The sequence below is a fragment of the Lissotriton vulgaris genome, chromosome 10, assembly GCF_964263255.1.
Source record: "Lissotriton vulgaris chromosome 10, aLisVul1.2, whole genome shotgun sequence".
NCBI classification, from domain to species: Eukaryota; Metazoa; Chordata; class Amphibia; order Caudata; family Salamandridae; genus Lissotriton; species Lissotriton vulgaris.
The window spans coordinates 457,559,795-457,580,490 of record NC_141698.1 but is presented as its reverse complement, the minus strand read 5'-3'; the positions used below and the strand labels follow the sequence as shown (position 1 = coordinate 457,580,490).

The following is a 20,696-nucleotide window of genomic DNA, read 5'->3' as shown; positions in this document are numbered from 1 at the left end:
ATGCTCACCCCACTTGGAGGGGGGGCATATCCCTAATCCTGATTGGAGGAATCCCACCATCTTCAAGATGGTGGGCACTGAAAAGTGTACTTCACCTTGTCTTCAGCACCTGAGGGGTGGAGTTGGCAGAGAGAGCACACCTCCTATTCTTTCTACGTGTTCCCGCCTGTCCTCCCACCAAAAATGTGAAAGAGGACTGGAAGGGGGCCTTCTCCCTCTAAAAGGAGAGGCTGGGGTCGCATTAAAAAGGCAGCAAGGCATTTGAAGCACCCCACCACCTATGGCATTTCAGGAAAGGCATTGTTCTCGGCCTCAGAGGTCAAAGGCACACTCCCCATGAGGTCAAAACACTGTCTGATGGTAGCAGGCTGGCTCAGTCCAGTCGATGACCACACTAAGAATTGGTAGGTTTCAGGGGACCCCCTAAGGGGCCCTCTGTGTGCACTTTTTAATAAATCTGACACAGGAATCAGTGCAGGTTATTATGCAGAGATGGCTGGTACCAAACATCCCATATTTCAGTGAAGTCATCATGGAGCTGGGGAACTCGTAATGATGAGTGTCCAGTCCTTTTACATATTATGGCTTCCCTGGTCACTTACAATATCCAGGAATCAACAAGGATATTGCAGGGGCATATTTGCTCAAGCAGAAATGCCCTAACAGGAGATATAGTGCTCCCTGCCTTAGGGCTAAGCAGGCTTGCTAGAGTGGTGTCTTACCTGTATCTCATGCAGTGTCTATGGGCATGGCACACAGGGATGTGTGGTTGAGAAAGGTGGTTCTGTTGGGTAAGGCAAAAGATTGCTTTGACTTTTCGATTAATGCACTCTAGGGTGAAGGCTCTCTGGAATACACAGCTGAAAGCAAACAATGTTTTCAACAAATACGTCATACGATCAAGTAGTTGTATTGTTTTTCTTTATCTGAATTAAGTCATTCAATGATTTCATACAATACATGAGAAGACTGTCTAAATTTGTGTTATAGTGTAATTTAGTGTCATTTGTGTGTAGTGCTCAAAAGTGCAAGATATATACAGTGGGTTCAATCACATATATACAAATATATAAACATGTTAGCGGCCAGCTACTGATTTATTGCCGAACATCCCTATTTCCCTTGGTGGAATCCTAGTAATGCTGGACCTAAGACAACCGTCGACGTTTCAACCCTAAGGTGCCCCAGTGGGTGGTCACGGCGGGTCTTTATCAAGACAAGTGGTGGTTGGGGGCGACAGTCTGAAATTAAACAAGAAGCTGTGTATCAGAGAGACTGGGTGCACTAAACAGTTGCAAATAAGTTGGGTGGGGGCTGGTGTACTCACTCAGTTTTTAAAGGCTGGGGGTCCTCAGCCTTCGTGGGTACAAAGCATGGGTCGATGTACCTGCGGTAGAGCGAGTATGTCACGATTGTGATGCCATTTCAATGGAGTATTTGGACTTTAGAGAAGGCATGCGTGGTGACCTTTATAGTGCGTGGGGAAGCATCTATTAGTTACAGTTCGCCCAGTGAGTAGTAATGCTTAACTGTAGTCGACTTATCAAGTGTCATCTATTCGACGCAAAACAGGAAAAGATATACCCGTTGCTGGTTGCATGTATTTATCAGATCATTGTGCCCAAGTGGGCAGGCGGAAGGCTCTGAAGAAGTAGCTCGTGGTGAGTCCCTGTTGGGAGAGCATGCCCTTCACCGTTAGAGACTAGGCGGAGGGGTGTAGTATGTTACTCCATTTGCTGGTGGTGACAATACTACGTGCTCATCTATATTAGAGGCTGGGCGGTGAGGTACGGTCTGTTACTGCTTGTGTGGATGTTAACAAATGATGTTATTGGAGTGTGAACTAAGGGTGGCCCACGGTGCGGAATTAATGAGCGGATTTGGAAGGTGCTCGTGGCCCATGGCGTAGAATTGTACGTGAGCTTGCCTGCAGCTCGCATGAGTTAAAAGGCATCAGGTAGTGGAATGTACAATGAGCGTCTATAATCAAGACCGTGGACATGCAATGGAACGGCATGCTTGCGGTGTAGCAATCGAGGCAGTGAATGGCGGGGAACGAGTGGTGCCCAAAAGGGGAAAGATCCCGCAAGAGGTTCTTGCTCTTACCCGTAGTGTAATAGAAGAATCCAGTAGATTAGTTGCCCGGAGGTACAGCGTCCCTTCCATCTTCTGCCAGGAGGTCAGTTTAGACGGCTCCTGCTTGCCTCTACATTTATCTGTTTGTGTAATAACGCTGCAGCGAGGACGCAGGCAACGTAGGGCGCGGTGGTTGTTTAGCAACGGCGTCGCTTCAGGTAATGTATCACGCAGCACGCGTGAGATGACATGTCAGTTTATTCGTGAAGGGGATATGACTGGAGAAACCCTACGTGGCATCTAAGTGTGCAAGTAGAGGGGTATTAATCAAAATTGGGCCAAGGGCTGGCTGAACCAGGCGGTGCTATGGATTAGCGGTTTATTAACCCAAGGCGTCTCTGAAATTGAAACATGAAAAGCTCGTCATGAAACAGATATACTTCATGCGGTCATACAGTGTGTGCCAAATACGCATATGGGTACATCAAGAATCACGAATAGCGGGCATAGCATTTACTACGCATTATTTACAACGCATATTATGACAAGTATATTATGAGAAGTGTGGCTCAATGATTAGAGCGGCAGACCCTGATGCAGAGGTCTAGCCCGGGACCAGGGTTCAATTCCCCGCCTCGGCGGGTCTTGGGCTCAAAATTCCACGGACCTGATAATTCTCGCCTCGGTGCCTATTCCAATCATGGAGTCCCACTCTGCAACTCTGGGCAATAGCTTGCTTAATCTCCACAACGGCCCCCACAATGCTAAGGATGCCTGGCCTCCACCTTGGGGGTGCCCAGGAGTGGACGCCTCACAGGGAAATCCAGGATGGGTTCCACAGCGGTATTCGTACAAGCGCCTTGAGACCCTTGCGGGTGAGTAGTGCTCTATACAAGTATCAATTTACAATTTTCAATTTACAAAAAAGAGAAATAGAAATCGTGTGCATACATTGTGTGCCATTTCAAATCAAGCAAACATGCATTTTGGTGAATCAGAATACATGGATGGCGGGCATGGTGTTACTACGCCAGATAAGAGAAAAGCATGAATTGTCTGACATGAGAATTACGAATCACATGCATATATTGGGTGTCGCATGACTGACTGGCTTGGTGTGATGCTGTTCAGGAAGTAATGCAGTTCAGTGTGGTATACAATAATGGATACATGAATGTGCACAGATCGCGTGCATGAATAGCAACAAGGGTGCTTCCGCATGGTGTGCTCAGTGAGAGCGTCCCTTGCAAGTGGGGAAATGGTTGTCTTGGAGGAATGGTGGTCTTTAAGGGCCAGTGTTTTTACAAAAGACCCATCTGTTTGGCTATCTCTTCATGTTCATTTAGGCCAGATGCCACGGAGTTGAGAGTATGGATCCATTTGCATTCTTTCAAATTGAGGGTCGTTGACATTGATCCCCCTCTTGGGTTGGCGTTGATCTTTTCCAGAACTCTCCATCTTATGCTTTCTGGTGGGCGGTTGAGTTTGGTGAAATGCTCCACCAGCGGTGCACCTTGGACCTTACACCCGATTTTGCTCATGTGTTGAAGGATTCTCATCTTGGCCCTCTGGGTGGTCTGACCGATGTATGGTGTGTTGCATGGACACAGGATGATGTAGATCACATTTGTTGTGTTGGAGTTTGTCAAAGATGGCAATGTGTAAGTCTTGTTTTGGTAAACCAGGGTGGGGCCCTCCATACAAAGAGGACATGTTTTGCATGTGCCACATTTAAAGTGTCCCAAAATCGGTGGTAAACCTAGCTGGTCACGCAAATCAGGTAGTTTCCGAGGTTCAAGGTAGGCTGTGACCACACTGTCTTTCAAATTGCGACCTCTCTTGAATGCAAACAGAGGGTTTTCTTTTGTGTTTAGCTCCGGTGCAACCAGACTCCAATGTTTCATGATGATTTTCTTTACAGTATTGCTTTTCGAGTGGAAGGTAGTTACGCACACTAGGTTGTCTGTGGCAGGTTTTTTCTCTTTTGGTGTCAATAGCTGCTCTCTTGGGCAGTACCAAGCTCTTTTCTTTGCTTGTTTCAACAGTCCCAACGGGTATCCGCGTTCTCGTAGGCGTTTAGTAAGTACCTCTGTCTCTCTAAAGAAATCCTACCTTCTGATGCAGTTTCTCCGCATTCTTAGAAACTGCACATCCCTACAGACCTTACGACCACTGATAAGGGTCAAATCCCTCACTGGCCTCAAGGTCAAATGCAACAACAGCAGAGGCATCAATCCAAAGGCAAAGGAGGTCACCTAAGATTTGCCCCAGCCCCTAAACCAGCCAGCGATGTTAAACAATGGTTTACCATTTTCCTCTGATCCGTTACCCACTCCGGTGGGGTGTACATCTTACCTGGAAGAGTACAAAACTATAACCAGCAACAAATTAGTTCTGAATATTGTGAAAAAAGGGTACTGTCTTGGATTCACTTATCCTCCGTCAGCAATTCTATCAAAGAAGTCTGCTGTCAGGTAATAAAGACCCAGACACCTGAGCTCAGGCAATAACTACCCTTCTACGTAAGCCTACACTGTTTGAGGGTTTTAGACCTATATCATTATTAAATTATGATTTGAACATTTTTGCTTGGGGTTTTGCTAATATTCACATAACTTTTTCATCTCACTTGTTCACTAGCAAGAAAAAGGCTTAAATTGTGCTGAATCTAAGTGATCATAACCATTATCACAGTTGACTGGATCTATTGATTTGGTGGTGACTACTTTGCCCTAGCTCTATAAACATTAGACGCGACTAGTGGTCTTCAATTAATTAATCAATCAGAATGTATAAAATGCTGCTATTCAACCACAATGGTATCCAGGTCCATAGGAGGAAGGGAAGGCTGTTCGAGGCCTTCATGACAAGGTAGTAGAAGGAGCATCCTCCACTCTTGCTTTGGCGGATGCGAGTGGGTGTGAGAAAGGGAGACGGAGGTGAAACGCAGGTGTCGGAGGTTTGGTGGAAGCTCAGGTGGTGATTGATTTATGCTGGTCCTTGATTGGATTTTGTTGGTGTCAATTGCCTATTTCTGTGGGCCACCATCTAACATCTTAGATTTCGAAATGGAATGATGCCTATACGAAAACCTACAGGATAATTCTACACGTCATTAAGTCAGTTCAAAGATCACATGACCAGCTTCTTTGTACTACAACAACGCCTGTTATTAGAACACTAAACCTGCAAACAGTAGATTGGTTCTCTGAGAGTCACAATTCACCATAATGCCAAGGAATGTGTGAGTACTGGACAGTACTACATTCATGTAACAATAAAATATATGCTGTTTGGATCGACAAATGAATGATTAAAATTATTTTAAATTAGTGATTTACTTTGAGCATCTCCTTCTGGAAGGCCGTGCCTGGGGTCTTGGCAGAAGTGGTTGAGATCTGAGTTTAGGCACAACTCCTAAGTTACTTGGTAGGGTTCATAGCTACATCTATCATGTAACCTATCCGGTTTCTAGGCTCGCTTCACTAATTGTTCATAAGTGTATTACCCTCCCTCTGTATGTTCTCTGATACTTGCAGAATGCAGTCCAGCATGCTGTACAGCACAATTACTATAATAATAAATGTGTTTCTGTTTAAGAAATAAGAGTTAAGTTAATGACATCAGAATGAGTGGACTATTTTCATTTACACCACTGCTTAAAAATTAGATTGCTGGGAAGATTAACTTAAATGCTATATTAATACACCACAGGTAACTTAATTTAAATGAGAACTAACTAATGGTAAATATATGCTTAAAATGGGAAACATCGTTTACAATGCAGTGTTTACACCGCATGACCTTTACCACGCAGCCATTACAACGCAAGTCATTACAACGACTTGCGCTGGATGGCGCTCTTGGTTAAGGAATAGTGATTTTCTATTCCAACACCTTTCCTACTGTTACGTGGGCTGGAGTTGGAATAGAAAATGATATTAATCCTCAATCCAGTGCCCTCCAACGCAAGTCGTTGTAACGACTTGCGTTGTAAAAACCGCGATGTAAAGTACAGCGATCAAAATGATCGTGTTGTACTGTCATACATCCGGTTAAAATCCATAATGGATTGGTGAGTAGTAGACAACACCTACAATCTTTATGTAAAACTGAATTGTTGTCTTTATTCCGAAGCTGCTCAGTTATTGCTTGGTAAATCTGACTTCTGGGGTTACCAATACCAGGGTTATCATGAAGGTCCCCTGAGAAATCGGGAATTACCGGAAGAACCAGATCATTAATTCTGGCACTTATTTCCCTGGCTTCTCTTCATTTCTGCCCTTCCCCTTACTGCAGTATTTCACCTAGAAACCAGAGTTACTTTTAGTAGGTGGAGTCTCCAGGTGGATAGCACCAAACCCATGATGTTAACAGCCCCAAAGGAAATGGAATTAAGAGAGCACTCACAGTGAGACTGCATATATTAGATGTAGGTGGCCATTGAATGGTGATATAACTTTTTTCAGCCCTTGTAGGAAGCTGGCTCTGGATATACGATACCAAGAAGAGGTATAGTGTGCAGAGTCCAGTGGATCCACAAATGCTTACAAAGGTTAAAGTAGATAATACTAATGCTCTCTTTTGTGGTAGTGTGGGCGAGCAGTTAGGTTAATCAGAGGGTAGTGTTAAGCATTTGTTGTACACACAGTGGTAATAAATGAGACACAAACTCAATGAATAAATCCCAGGCCAATTTCTAGAAATAATACTTGGTTATATTTATTTTAAAGAACCACAGAACTTTATCATATATAAGTTCATTTTTCAATACAAATACTTTTCAGTTTCAAAGATGGACACAGTGCAATTTTTAGACTCTGCAATGTTAACCTATGGGAGGAAAAAAACTTTGAGCAACAAGTGAAATTCAAAGCCCTTACTTTGTCCCACACAGCCCTTCATGGATCTGGCTCGCTCTATCTTAGGAAACTTTTTTGTGTCTATACTCCACGTAGACATCTGTGTTCAGCCTCGCAATGTCTGGCAGTGATCCCCCGCTTTCGTCTTGCAAGAGTGGAAGGCAGCTCCCTGTCTTTCAGGGAGGCTGTGGCGTGGAATTCCATTCCATTCGAGTTGCGGAACACTCAAGATCCCAGACTGTTTAGGAAACAATTAAAAACTTTGCTGTTCACCTACATTTACAGTTGCTTTCAGCTCCTCACCGTTTTTTGGGCTTTGACGCCGGGACACTCTTGAGTAGCCGTGCGTGATATAAATGTATATAACATAACATAACATTCAGTTCAGCACCAACAGTGCACGACCAGTGGCACAGGTACGGCCGGCTACAGGGTGCAAATTCGAGGTTGGCGTTCAATGCAAATCAATGGGAGTTGGGGGCAATCGGTCAGAGGCTGCTTACAGACAAGTAGCAGCAGTTTAGTGGGCAAGTCTGCAGGGGCTGAAGCAAGCACTGGATGGGGCCCAAAGCAGCACCAATGCTATACCTCCAGAGACATCGGGGCGGCCAGGTGCTGGGTGCCAACACAGCATCGGGAGCCCAATGCAAAGCAATGGAGACAGCCACAATCCGAAACAACCTACAGGCTCAGGCCAGGAGGCCGATCGAAGGAAACCTGTAGCTACAGAGGTAAGTCGCACTGCTTGGGGACGTAGGACACCTTTTGTCCTCTTCACCAAGACCCGGGACAGTGAAGTGCAGTGGTGCCTTTTGGTGTCGGAAATGGTTTACCTGAGCAGGTCATGGTTGGGGGTGTTTCCTTCCAGAGGCTGCAGGCGACACCAAGGAGTCCAGGAGAGATCAGCTCACGGCCTACTCAGGCGCTGGAACGCTGAAAAACCTTGCTGAAACCAGTGGGCCTCCTGGACTTGTGCCGGAGGCATCGGGTGCAGAGGGAGCACGCTTTGCGGTTCCTCAGGTCACAGAGCATTTACTCTGAAGATGGTTGCTTGGTGAACAGGTCCACTGTTCTGGGGAGTCTTGATTTTTGTTGAAGGCAGCAAGACTTCCCAAAGCTTTGGAGGTAGCTGGGCTGCAGGACAGGTCATTTTCTGGCACAGGATCATCAAGGGCTTCAAATAGGCTGGCAGGGCTGGGGCCAAGTCAGTTGGTGTCTGCAGTCTTTTCTGCTGGTGCAACTCTTTACTGATCTTCTTAGGAAGTTAGCTCAGGACTCAGAGAGGCATCAAAGTACTCCATTTAGGGGCATTTAAAGGTTGTGCCAGGTAGGAGCCAATGGGCTGCCTACATTAAGGGTGACTACACCCTTAAATGCTCACCCCACTTGGGGGGGGGGGCATATCCCTAATCCTGATTGGAGGAATCCCACCATCTTCAAGATGGTGGGCACTGAAAAGTGTACTTCACCTTGTCTTCAGCACCTGAGGGGTGGAGTTGGCAGAGAGAGCACACCTCCTATTCTTTCTACGTGTTCCCGCCTGTCCTCCCACCAAAAATGTGAAAGAGGACTGGAAGGGGGCCTTCTCCCTCTAAAAGGAGAGGCTGGGGTCGCATTAAAAAGGCAGCAAGGCATTTGAAGCACCCCACCACCTATGGCATTTCAGGAAAGGCATTGTTCTCGGCCTCAGAGGTCAAAGGCACACTCCCCATGAGGTCAAAACACTGTCTGGTGGTAGCAGGCTGGCTCAGTCCAGTCGATGACCACACTAAGAATTGGTAGGTTTCAGGGGACCCCCCTAAGGGGCCCTCTGTGTGCACTTTTTAATAAATCTGACACAGGAATCAGTGCAGGTTATTATGCAGAGATGGTTGGTACCAAACATCCCATATTTCAGTGAAGTCATCATGGAGCTGGGGAACTCGTAATGATGAGTGTCCAGTCCTTTTACATATTATGGCTTCCCTGGTCACTTACAATATCCAGGAATCAACAAGGATATTGCAGGGGCATATCTGCTCAAGCAGAAATGCCCTAACAGGAGATATAGTGCTCCCTGCCTTAGGGCTAAGCAGGCTTGCTAGAGTGGTGTCTTACCTGTATCTCATGCAGTGTCTATGGGCATGGCACACAGGGATGTGTGGTTGAGAAAGGTGGTTCTGTTGGGTAAGGCAAAAGATTGCTTTGACTTTTCGATTAATGCACTCTAGGGTGAAGGCTCTCTGGAATACACAGCTGAAAGCAAACAATGTTTTCAACAAATACGTCATACGATCAAGTAGTTGTATTGTTTTTCTTTATCTGAATTAAGTCATTCAATGATTTCATACAATACATGAGAAGACTGTCTAAATTTGTGTTATAGTGTAATTTAGTGTCATTTGTGTGTAGTGCTCAAAAGTGCAAGATATATACAGTGGGTTCAATCACATATATACAAATATATAAACATGTTAGCGGCCAGCTACTGATTTATTGCCGAACATCCCTATTTCCCTTGGTGGAATCCTAGTAATGCTGGACCTAAGACAACCGTCGACGTTTCAACCCTAAGGTGCCCCAGTGGGTGGTCACGGCGGGTCTTTATCAAGACAAGTGGTGGTTGGGGGCGACAGTCTGAAATTAAACAAGAAGCTGTGTATCAGAGAGACTGGGTGCACTAAACAGTTGCAAATAAGTTGGGTGGGGGCTGGTGTACTCACTCAGTTTTTAAAGGCTGGGGGTCCTCAGCCTTCGTGGGTACAAAGCATGGGTCGATGTACCTGCGGTAGAGCGAGTATGTCACGTTTGTGATGCCATTTCAATGGAGTATTTGGACTTTAGAGAAGGCATGCGTGGTGACCTTTATAGTGCGTGGGGAAGCATCTATTAGTTACAGTTCGCCCAGTGAGTAGTAATGCTTAACTGTAGTCGACTTATCAAGTGTCATCTATTCGACGCAAAACAGGAAAAGATGTACCCGTTGCTGGTTGCATGTATCTATCAGATCATTGTGCCCAAGTGGGCAGGCGGAAGGCTCTGAAGAAGTAGCTCGTGGTGAGTCCCTGTTGGGAGAGCATGCCCTTCACCGTTAGAGACTAGGCGGAGGGGTGTAGTATGTTACTCCATTTGCTGGTGGTGACAATACTACGTGCTCATCTATATTAGAGGCTGGGCGGTGAGGTACGGTCTGTTACTGCTTGTGTGGATGTTAACAAATGATGTTATTGGAGTGTGAACTAAGGGTGGCCCACGGTGCGGAACTAATGAGCGGATTTGGAAGGTGCTCGTGGCCCATGGCGTAGAATTGTACGTGAGCTTGCCTGCAGCTCGCATGAGTTAAAAGGCATCAGGTAGTGGAATGTACAATGAGCGTCTATAATCAAGACCGTGGACATGCAATGGAACGGCATGCTTGCGGTGTAGCAATCGAGGAAGTGAATGGCGGGGAAGGAGTGGTGCCCAAAAGGGGAAAGATCCCGAAAGAGGTTCTTGCTCTTACCCGTAGTGTAATAGAAGAATCCAGTAGATTAGTTGCGCGGAGGTACAGCGTCCCTTCTGTCTTCTGCCAGGAGGTCAGTTTAGACGGCTCCTGCTTGCCTCTACATTTATCTGTTTGTGTAATACCGCTGCCGCGAGGACGCAGGCAACGTAGGGCGCGGTGGTTGTTTAGCAACGGCGTCGCTTCAGGTAATGTATCACGCAGCACGCGTGAGATGACATGTCAGTTTATTCGTGAAGGGGATATGACTGGAGAAACCCTACGTGGCATCTAAGTGTGCAAGTAGAGGGGTATTAATCAAAATTGGGCCAAGGGCTGGCTGAACCAGGCGGTGCTATGGATTAGCGGTTTATTAACCCAAGGTGTCTCTGAAATTGAAACATGAAAAGCTCGTCATGAAACAGATATACTTCATGCGGTCATACAGTGTGTGCCAAATACGCATATGGGTACATCAAGAATCACGAATAGCGGGCATAGCATTTACTACGCATTATTTACAACGCATATTATGACAAGTATATTATGAGAAGTGTGGCTCAATGATTAGAGCGGCAGACCCTGATGCAGAGGTCTAGCCCGGGACCAGGGTTCAATTCCCCGCCTCGGCGGGTCTTGGGCTCAAAATTCCACGGACCTGATAATTCTCGCCTCGGTGCCTATTCCAATCATGGAGTCCCACTCTGCAACTCTGGGCAATAGCTTGCTTAATCTCCACAACGGCCCCCACAATGCTAAGGATGCCTGGCCTCCACCTTGGGGGTGCCCAGGAGTGGACGCCTCACAGGGAAATCCAGGATGGGTTCCACAGCGGTATTCGTACAAGCGCCTTGAGACCCTTGCGGGTGAGTAGTGCTCTATACAAGTATCAATTTACAATTTTCAATTTACAAAAAAGAGAAATAGAAATCGTGTGCATACATTGTGTGCCATTTCAAATCAAGCAAACATGCATTTTGGTGAATCAGAATACATGGATGGCGGGCATGGTGTTACTACGCCAGATAAGAGAAAAGCATGAATTGTCTGACATAAGAATTACGAATCACGTGCATATATTGGGTGTCGCATGACTGACTGGCTTGGTGTGATGCTGTTCAGGAAGTAATGCAGTTCAGTGTGGTATACAATAATGGATACATGAATGTGCACAGATCGCGTGCATGAATAGAAACAAGGGCGCATCCGCATGGTGTGCTCAGTGAGAGCGTCCCTTGCAAGTGGGGAAATGGTTGTCTTGGAGGAATGGTGGTCTTTAAGGGCCAGTGTTTTTACAAAAGACCCATCTGTTTGGCTATCTCTTCATGTTCATTTAGGCCAGATGCCACAGAGTTGAGAGTATGGATCCATTTGCATTCTTTCAAATTGAGGGTCGTTGACATTGATCCCCCTCTTGGGTTGGCGTTGATCTTTTCCAGAACTCTCCATCTTATGCTTTCTGGTGGGCGGTTGAGTTTGGTGAAATGCTCCACCAGCGGTGCACCTTGGACCTTACACCCGATTTTGCTCATGTGTTGAAGGATTCTCATCTTGGCCCTCTGGGTGGTCTGACCGATGTATGGTGTGTTGCATGGACACAGGATGATGTAGATCACATTTGTTGTGTTGGAGTTTGTCAAAGATGGCAATGTGTAAGTCTTGTTTTGGTAAACCAGGGTGGGGCCCTCCATACAAAGAGGACATGTTTTGCATGTGCCACATTTAAAGTGTCCCAAAATCGGTGGTAAACCTAGCTGGTCACGCAAATCAGGTAGTTTCCGAGGTTCAAGGTAGGCTGTGACCACACTGTCTTTCAAATTGCGACCTCTCTTGAATGCAAACAGAGGGTTTTCTTTTGTGTTTAGCTCCGGTGCAACCAGACTCCAATGTTTCATGATGATTTTCTTTACAGTATTGCTTTTCGAGTGGAAGGTAGTTACGCACACTAGGTTGTCTGTGGCAGGTTTTTTCTCTTTTGGTGTCAATAGCTGCTCTCTTGGGCAGTACCAAGCTCTTTTCTTTGCTTGTTTCAACAGTCCCAACGGGTATCCGCGTTCTCGTAGGCGTTTAGTAAGTACCTCTGTCTCTCTAAAGAAATCCTACCTTCTGATGCAGTTTCTCTGCATTCTTAGAAACTGCCCGTAAGGCAGGTTGTCTCGTAGATTACGAGGATGGTGTGATTCATATTTCAACAGAGTGTCCTCTCTGCTGGTTTTCTGTAGATATCACAGTAGATCAAGCCGTTGTCAACTTGGAATGTTAAATCCAAAAAGTCTATGTTGTTGCGGTTATAGTTTATTGTAAATTGGATGTCACAACTTCTTTCATTCAGCCATCTGAAAAAACTTTGTAAATCTGCCTCCGTACCTGACCTAATCATGATGATGTCATCCATATACCTCTTCCAGACAGCTATGGAATCAATGAAAGGGTTTTCATGCGTGTACAGGTGTTCCTCCTCATAGCTGTCCATGTAGATATTTGCCAGGCTTGGCGCATATGTAGCACCCATGGCCAATCCCTTACATTGGAAATAGAATTGTTGTTTAAAAACAAAGTAATTCTTCTTCATAGCTATTTCTAGAAGATTAATCACAAAGCTGGTAGGGATCCAGTGTGGTGCTGGGCGTTTGTTCAATGTTGTACGTATGACTTCTATTGCCTTGTTTTGGGGTATGGAGGTGTAAAGCGAGCAGACGTCCAATGTTACCATGAATTGTGTGGTATTGTCATAGGACTAGTTTTCTAGCAGTTGTATGATGTGCATAGAATCACGTACAAAGGACTTGGTTTGGGGGACCAGAGGCTGTAGAAAAAAGTCTATAAACTGGTTCACTGGTTCCAGGATTGATCCATAACCCGATATAATCGGTCTTCCCGGTGGGTTTTCCAGACGCTTATGCACCTTAGGCAAAGTGTATATGGTTGGAATGTGTGGTTCCTTGTTGATAAGGAATTATTTTCCCGGTATACTCAGGCAGCCTTCATTGACACCTTCCTCTGCTAGTGTCTGTATGAGTGCTTTGATGTTTAGCGTGGGGTCTCTCGGTGTTGGCTGGTAACTGCTCCGTATACTGAGCTGTTGCTCAATTTCTTTGGCGTAGTCACAAGTGTTCTGCAACACCACCTCTCCACCTTTGTCGGCGGCCTTTACCACAATGGACTGGTTCTCTCGTAGTTCCTTCAGTGCAATTTTTTCCTCCATCCTAACATTATGTTTAATGTATTGTCTCTCCTCCAGTATTGCCATCACTTCTTGCATGAACACAGGGATGTGTGCTATGTCGACTCTTCAGTTCTGTGTGCATCAAGACACACAGGCTGCCGTGGAAGTGTGCCTGTGCTTTGTGAATGGTCCCTTAGGGTGGCAACATTCATACTGTAGCCCTTAGAAAACCTCTTTAACCACAAGAATCTTGGTACCAAGGGTGCCTTTTACAAGGGACCTATATGAGAGCTAAAGGGGTGCCAAATATGGAAACAAAAGGTACAGTTTAGGGAAGGAGATCCATTTAGGGCAAGAGACCCTGTGCACTTCCAGTCGAAACTACATCATTTTCCAGACAAACAGTGGGGGCTAATCATAACAAAAGAGGCACTTTCCTGCAGCCATGTATTCAGGTCATTGTCATTTGACTAAAGAATGCATTGTCACCTGCCACTCCATTTATTTTTAAATAACTTGTGATGTTAAATGCCTAGTATCTCATATCAGAAAACAGATTGTGTTCTGCCGTGGATTTTAGAGCACAAAGGCTTTGTTTGTCAGCAGAATTAGTTTCTACATAATGTACATTTACACATAAAATATGGATGGGCAACCTAGAATATTCATCACCAAAGTGTCAGGGGGTCAGTTGTCGATCACACTTTCGATATATATATAATTAAACATACAACAAAATCAGTCACAATAACATGAGAGAAAGCATCAACGCCATGATTAAAGTCCTTGCCTCTCCCCATTATCCACACATGTGTAATTTTAAATGTAGCAATATGATTGACTTGACTCTGAATCAATCAGCTCATTCTTCATAAAAATACCTGATTCAGCCAAACCTTTAGCTCTGTTGCAGTATGTTTGTACATCCAGTAGGTCTTTGCATTTCACTAGGATTTTGTGGTCATAATGAACCTTCAACAGCAACCTGATGCTCTCTCCCACAAAGTACTTCCTGACTAACTTTTAGAAGTGTCAGCAGATGTCTCTCCTCATAGCTGAATGTATCAATATATTTTTGACAGATGTCTTGCATCCCAAGTGACTCGAACAATTCATCTTTTTGCAGGGGAGAACAATTTGAAGCTGATGGTTCCATTGCACTCCATTCCATCCTCTCCTCTGGACATCTCACACCAAGAAAAGGTGAAGAAATAGCCTCAATGCAGTCCATCTGGGGGGGGGGGGGTGTTTGTCTTGAGTGTCTCTCAGTGGTGAGGGGGTTGTATAATAATTATTGTTACATTTTCTTTATTGAGTTTTAACAGCAGGACACATCATTATACAATGTCACTAATCGGCAATGGGATCATCAGCAGTGTACATTTGAACACTAGTGAGACAGTTTCCAATGGATTTTGACATCCACTATTGTAATCAAATGCCCCAGTGATAACACTGTCAATAAGTAGTCTGGGTGAGAGAGCCACAATTTTGCCCAACAATAACCCCCCCCCCCCCCCACACACACACACAAAACCCCCTGTAAACTATAAACCATGAGTGAGATTATCAAAGTAAAATGTTGTGAAATGGGTGCAGGTGAACCAGGCCAAGGGGCCCTCCTTTGGGGGGCTCAAATAGGTTCAGATTCCACATCAGTCCTGTTATAAAGTTATCTAGGAGTATGTCAGCCATCCTTTCCATTGTGAGTGCCTGCTACAATCGGGCATGACACTGTGTAATTGAGGGAGGTGTTGTCTTTTTCCACGAGGCTGCCAATGCTATCTTGGTCGCCCTAGGCAGAACCATAAGATAGAGCAGTCATTTAAGGGATTTGTCTCGCAATCCCAATGGGGCAGACAGCAGCGCGTATGCTGCAGGTTACATTGGACTTGTACCTCCCTCTTTCTCTTGCAGCCGTCACTAGAAGTGGCAGTGTCCATGCACGAGTCTCTGCTGTCCAAGACACAATTGTTGAGTGGCAATTTGCTGAAGGTGACGCTTGAGGCAGCCTATTCTGTCCCAGAATCATGGATCCCCACTGGACCCCAGTACAACTACGTGGTCAGTCTGCAACTGCCAGCCTTTGGAGAGGTAAGAAGCGGTCAATAATGTTTTTTGTATGTGTGCGCGCACCTGCATACTGCTTAATGATGGTAATGAAATACATTTTGACGTCATATGTTTGATTGTGTCATGATCGCTGCTTTTTCATCGCCTTACTATCGGTGGGTGTACTACTATGGAAGTGGATCTTAGCGCCTCTTGGAGACTGTATCATTTTCCATACGACTAGGCTGGTGTAGAGTCGTGTGTGCTCCTCAATGTGTCATTGTGTAGTGAGCACCTGCAAAATCTTGCCTCTCTTGGTGTGTGCTGTATGCATGTACTTTTGAATTTTTTTGGCACCAAAACAGCAGGGCAGTTTGGCCATATTTTAGATCTCTACAATGCGGGTTGGTGTGGTGGCTGCACTGCTCCTTTGGTGCCGATGGGTGTGCTGTATAGAGCTTAAGTGCCAATCAGGAGATATGTTGGCTTGGGCCTTTTCCCAGCTCTTTGAGTTACGTTGGAGGCCAGCACGGAGTGGTACATCAAAATACAGTTTAAAAAACAGTGCAAGGACCATCATATCTAGAATGTAACTGGGTATAGGTAATTATAGGTTTGCTATTCCTAAATCCACTTCAACATGTGTGTGTGTGGGTGTGTGTGTGTGTGTGTGTATGTATATATATATATATATATATATATATATATATATATATATATATATATATATATGTGTGTGTGTGTGTGTGTGTATATATATATATATATGCCACACACGATCACCTTCACACCAGGAAATCCAGGGGCACAGCGGGGTACAGATGGGAAGCCTTTAATCACCAAAAACAACCAGCATGATGCATTTCGGCCATTACGCCTTCTACAGATGCTGCAATGTTTCCAGGTGTCTCCTCCTCCCTCCTATGTAATTGCCAGGGCGCTCCCATTGGTGGGAGCTCAGCCTATCCTGCTGCCTGGGAGTGCTGTAGCGTTGTGAACAACTACAGCTCCCAAAATGCACTGTGAACAGTCCGTTTGGCAGCTGGATATAGAACTTGTCACGCTGAGTTTTTGCCACGCATAGGAGGGGCCCTGTAGCGGCTGGTGACCCCGTTTTCACTGTAGGTGTACAAGGCTCCCTTATGTCCCCAACATCCAAAACCCCAAGAGATTGGAACACGGCTATATATATATATATACATACACATATACATATATTTTTGTCACCAAACCAAACTTCCCATCAAAATAAGGCGCTGACTCTGTGAATCATAATCCAATAATATATATATATATATGTATATATATATATATATATATATATATATATATATATATATACAAAAAAAGAAGCAGAGAACTCTGGGAAGTTCCCAAGTTTAGGTGGAAGGCAGCTCCTGTATAAAGGACCCTCAACACCAGCGACACTCTAAATTTGCTCACCTCAAATGTCTTCTTTTCTATCAAAGTTTGTAAGCATAGATTAGCACAGTGCTATCCACGTCGAGAAAGAAAGGGCGTCACAAGCATCCACGGCCCCTTCTGTAATTCCGAAGTGCCCCGGAGGCGCACATATATATCCCGGGCGCCCCAGCACTTTCCATAATACAGCCCCTGGACTATTCTCCATGTAGGTTCATTGAAGTACCTGTTGAAAATCAGATGAGCTGCGGACCAATTAGGCAAGAGATTCTTACTTCTCCATTTTCTTAAAAGCAAATTATCGTGGCTATGTAAGGTTCATTAGCAGAGCCAATAAAATGCCATTACAGCTAGTGTGGAAAGAGATGATGTGATAGAATGGGTATTATAACATGGTACAAAGACCTAATCTTTTAAAGTCTCTATCCCTGAAATGTTTTTACTTTTTTGATATCCTGAATAACAGTGCCAAGAAAATCCTGAACACCAATAGTAAGAACTTAGAAAAAGCTTCCAAAGCTTTGTTTCATACTCTAAAATGTTGGTACCAAAGACCCCATCCTCTGCTGAAGGCTAGTAATTAAAAGGGAAGGATGAGATATAGGCATTTTCATGCCCATCTCATAATGCGCATGTGCTCATTCCTCAGTCCTGGTTTCTGAACCGTAAACAGATTTAAGAGTGGTAGTAAGGATTTTAAGCATATCTGGCCTTTTCAAATATCACTCACTTGCCTATGTTGATTCATTGCACTCTGCTATCTGTGGCTTTGATGGCATTCCAAGTGCTTTGCAGATTTATCCACAATTGACTCACCACAGACCACTTCTGAAAGTCTCACTCTGATGTAAGTAGTAAGTAATAATTCCTTTATTTAGATATAAAACATATCTTTAAAAGATTTCCCAAGTCACATTATATACAGTTTTGTGAATAAAAAGTAATTAAAAGAGTAGAAAAAGTACAATTAAAAATCGTTACAAGTTTTATTAAAATACATATTCGATCTAGACAGTGAGCAATGAGGCCTTAGCAGTGTCCATTTTATCTAGATTGCGATATGCTTGCTGAATAAATTTGGCCAATTTTATATTTAAGACAATGTTATCTAGAGACAAAGCAGCAATAATGGCATGCCTACAAGTCCGAACTCCCAACCTGTTCCATTCTGGCCTAAGCAGACACCTGCGTTGAGAATTGAATGAAGGACAGATACAGAGCACATGCAAGATTGTTTCTGTTGCTAACCCGCATCCTCTACATGTTGTGTCCTCTTTCTTGCGACGCCAGGTGGGTAGGTTTTGAAGGAAACGCCAATCTCCCATTCTTAGGGCAATCAGGCAGCGCTTTAGATAGAGTGAAAATGTCGTAGAGAGGTAGGCGGCGGGGGTTAATCGCTTGTAAGAGTTAACTACTGCCCAGGAATGACTACGTTTCGTGACAAGAGCTTTATCTGAAGCTAGAGATTTCAGTCTTACACATTTTTTAATTGTATTTTTAAAAACAGTCTGACTGGGGTTAAGAGCCCAAAGGTCGGCAGCTCACATTTGATGGATATAGTCATTCAAAAGGCAGCCGAATGTTCCCCCTAGATTAATCTCGTTGATTTCTTTCCAGACTAGAGATTCTAGTGTACCTGGTTCGGCCTGTCTTAATTTATGACAAAGCTTGAGATAGGTACCAGCATTAGAGGCTTTATAGTTGGTTAATCCCAGCTCTAATCTGATCTGGGCCGGGGAAGCGGTACTCGGCAGATGAAGTGCCTTTTTATAGATTTTAGTTGTCAGTTTATTTAGGACAGTGTTCATTTTGCCTTTAAAGATCTCTATGCCACTCTGATGTCTTAAGTCCAAATGTCAATCTGTTCTGGATATATTGATCTGATCCACCCTGTTTTCTGAAGCAACAATTCCAAGTATAATGTTCTAATCCAAATCTTTAATAAGTATGGACTAAGTGTTTTACTCACCACAGCTAAAGCCTGGAAACATAAGCCAGTGCCTTTTCAGAACTACAGCCACCAACACCAGTTGCCTACTGTGCCGTTGTATGTGCAGTATATACAACACAACCAGTCTTTGTGGTAACTGTAACAACCAGATTTGATTTTTACAGCTGTTGATGCACATGAAGACATACACTGAAAATGGCTGGTTTTTGCATTGGTAACAAATGTATAGAACATGCATTGATGTGTGTTGCGACTCATTGACTGTCAACCTGTACCTGACCTGCATTAGCTGGCAAATTTCTTCTGATGCCACGTAAACTGTGAAGTGGTGATGGAAGTGATGTGCCAAATGCATAATGATCCGGTGGCTCACAATGGCATGGGTGCAGTAAGCATGTACTAAACCTAGAATATGGAACGAAAGCTTCATAGCTAAGCTGCAATGGAACATCTTGACAAAGCGTATAGACTCGGTTAGGATGACAGAAAGTAGGATTCTGTGGAAAACACTTAGAGGCAATTTGTAACTGTAGTGATGTGCTACCCTAATTGATCCACCTATCCATTCATTTACTTATTTTGCATGGCAACACCGTCCGTCTTTCTTACATGCAGAGTTCTTAAATAGCTCTCTAGACAGCAATCACAGGTGCCTAGATAGGCTTCTTGGGGGGCGAGGGAAACACTACCCTGAAAGACCCACTCCAGCTTCCATAGATAGGGACACTTCTATACTCTGTAGTTCTTTATTTTCTCTGACAAAAGCAGGGCCGGACTGGGAACCACAACCGGCCATGGCAAAGTGCTCGGCTGCCACCTCCCCACTGGGGGGGTTGGAGGTGCCGCCGAGCTCTTTGCCGGGGCCGGTTTTCGGACGATTTTGGTACAGGGCCGATTTTGCAGCTATGAACCAACCCCCACCGGTGGAGGTTCCCTTTCATGCTGATCACGACAGCTCTCTTTTAGACTAGCCAGATCTAGTTCTTAGACACTGTGAATCTGGTGAAACTTTCACATTAGCCTCCACTGTTTCAGGATCTAAACTGGTTCTTAATCTGGCCCAATAAGAGAATGTAGTTTAACTCCGACAAGTTGACAACATCCGTAATATTTTTGTATTATCAGATACCAGAAAGGTCATTAATGTTGGTATTCCGAAGCTAAAGAGGCAAAACATACATTGCAGACCTTAAAAAAGGTTCATATTCTTTCTCTCCGGAAAACAACACTAATCTGAGAATCCATTTGTAACGTAAATGGTGCTCATGTAAAGTTTTCTGATACCTTCGGGTCAAGTTCACGCTATATAAAACTGCGACAAAAAAAACATCTCTACAATGCGGAAATTTGCCACTTCTTAACAGAGCAGCCCTCTTTCGCTCCATAAGCCTTTTAACAATGTTAGAATGCTTCAGGTTTTTGATGACGCCATATGGACGTGTGTGCGTTTTCAATACTTAATTACAGCAGGCCGGACTTCTTGTATGTGACACAATAGGTTAAAATCTGGCCACTTGCAATAAGATATTCTAGACCTCTTTACTAAGTGTCTGTTCTACAATGTTTTATTGCACGTGACCGGACTCGCTCAGGAATGTTTAAATCCACTTTCACCAAAATAGGCTTTACAATAAGTTAGAAACATAACACACGACATACATGTGTTAAATTAACTAGTTGAGGAGGAAAGTTCTTACTCAGCGTGAG

The 20,696-nt window shown here is 44.4% G+C and overlaps 1 protein-coding gene across 1 annotated transcript in view; it reads left to right on the top strand.

Moving 5' to 3' along the window:
- Positions 1-20,696, top strand: part of CFAP70 (cilia and flagella associated protein 70) — a 1,103,282-nt gene that overhangs the window by 166,395 nt on the left and 916,191 nt on the right. The window contains exons 5-6 of the mRNA XM_086941320.1: positions 14,691-14,767; positions 15,482-15,658. Of these exons, the coding sequence (XP_086797446.1) occupies positions 14,691-14,767; positions 15,482-15,658 (254 nt within the window). The remainder of the gene's footprint in view (positions 1-14,690; positions 14,768-15,481; positions 15,659-20,696) is intronic.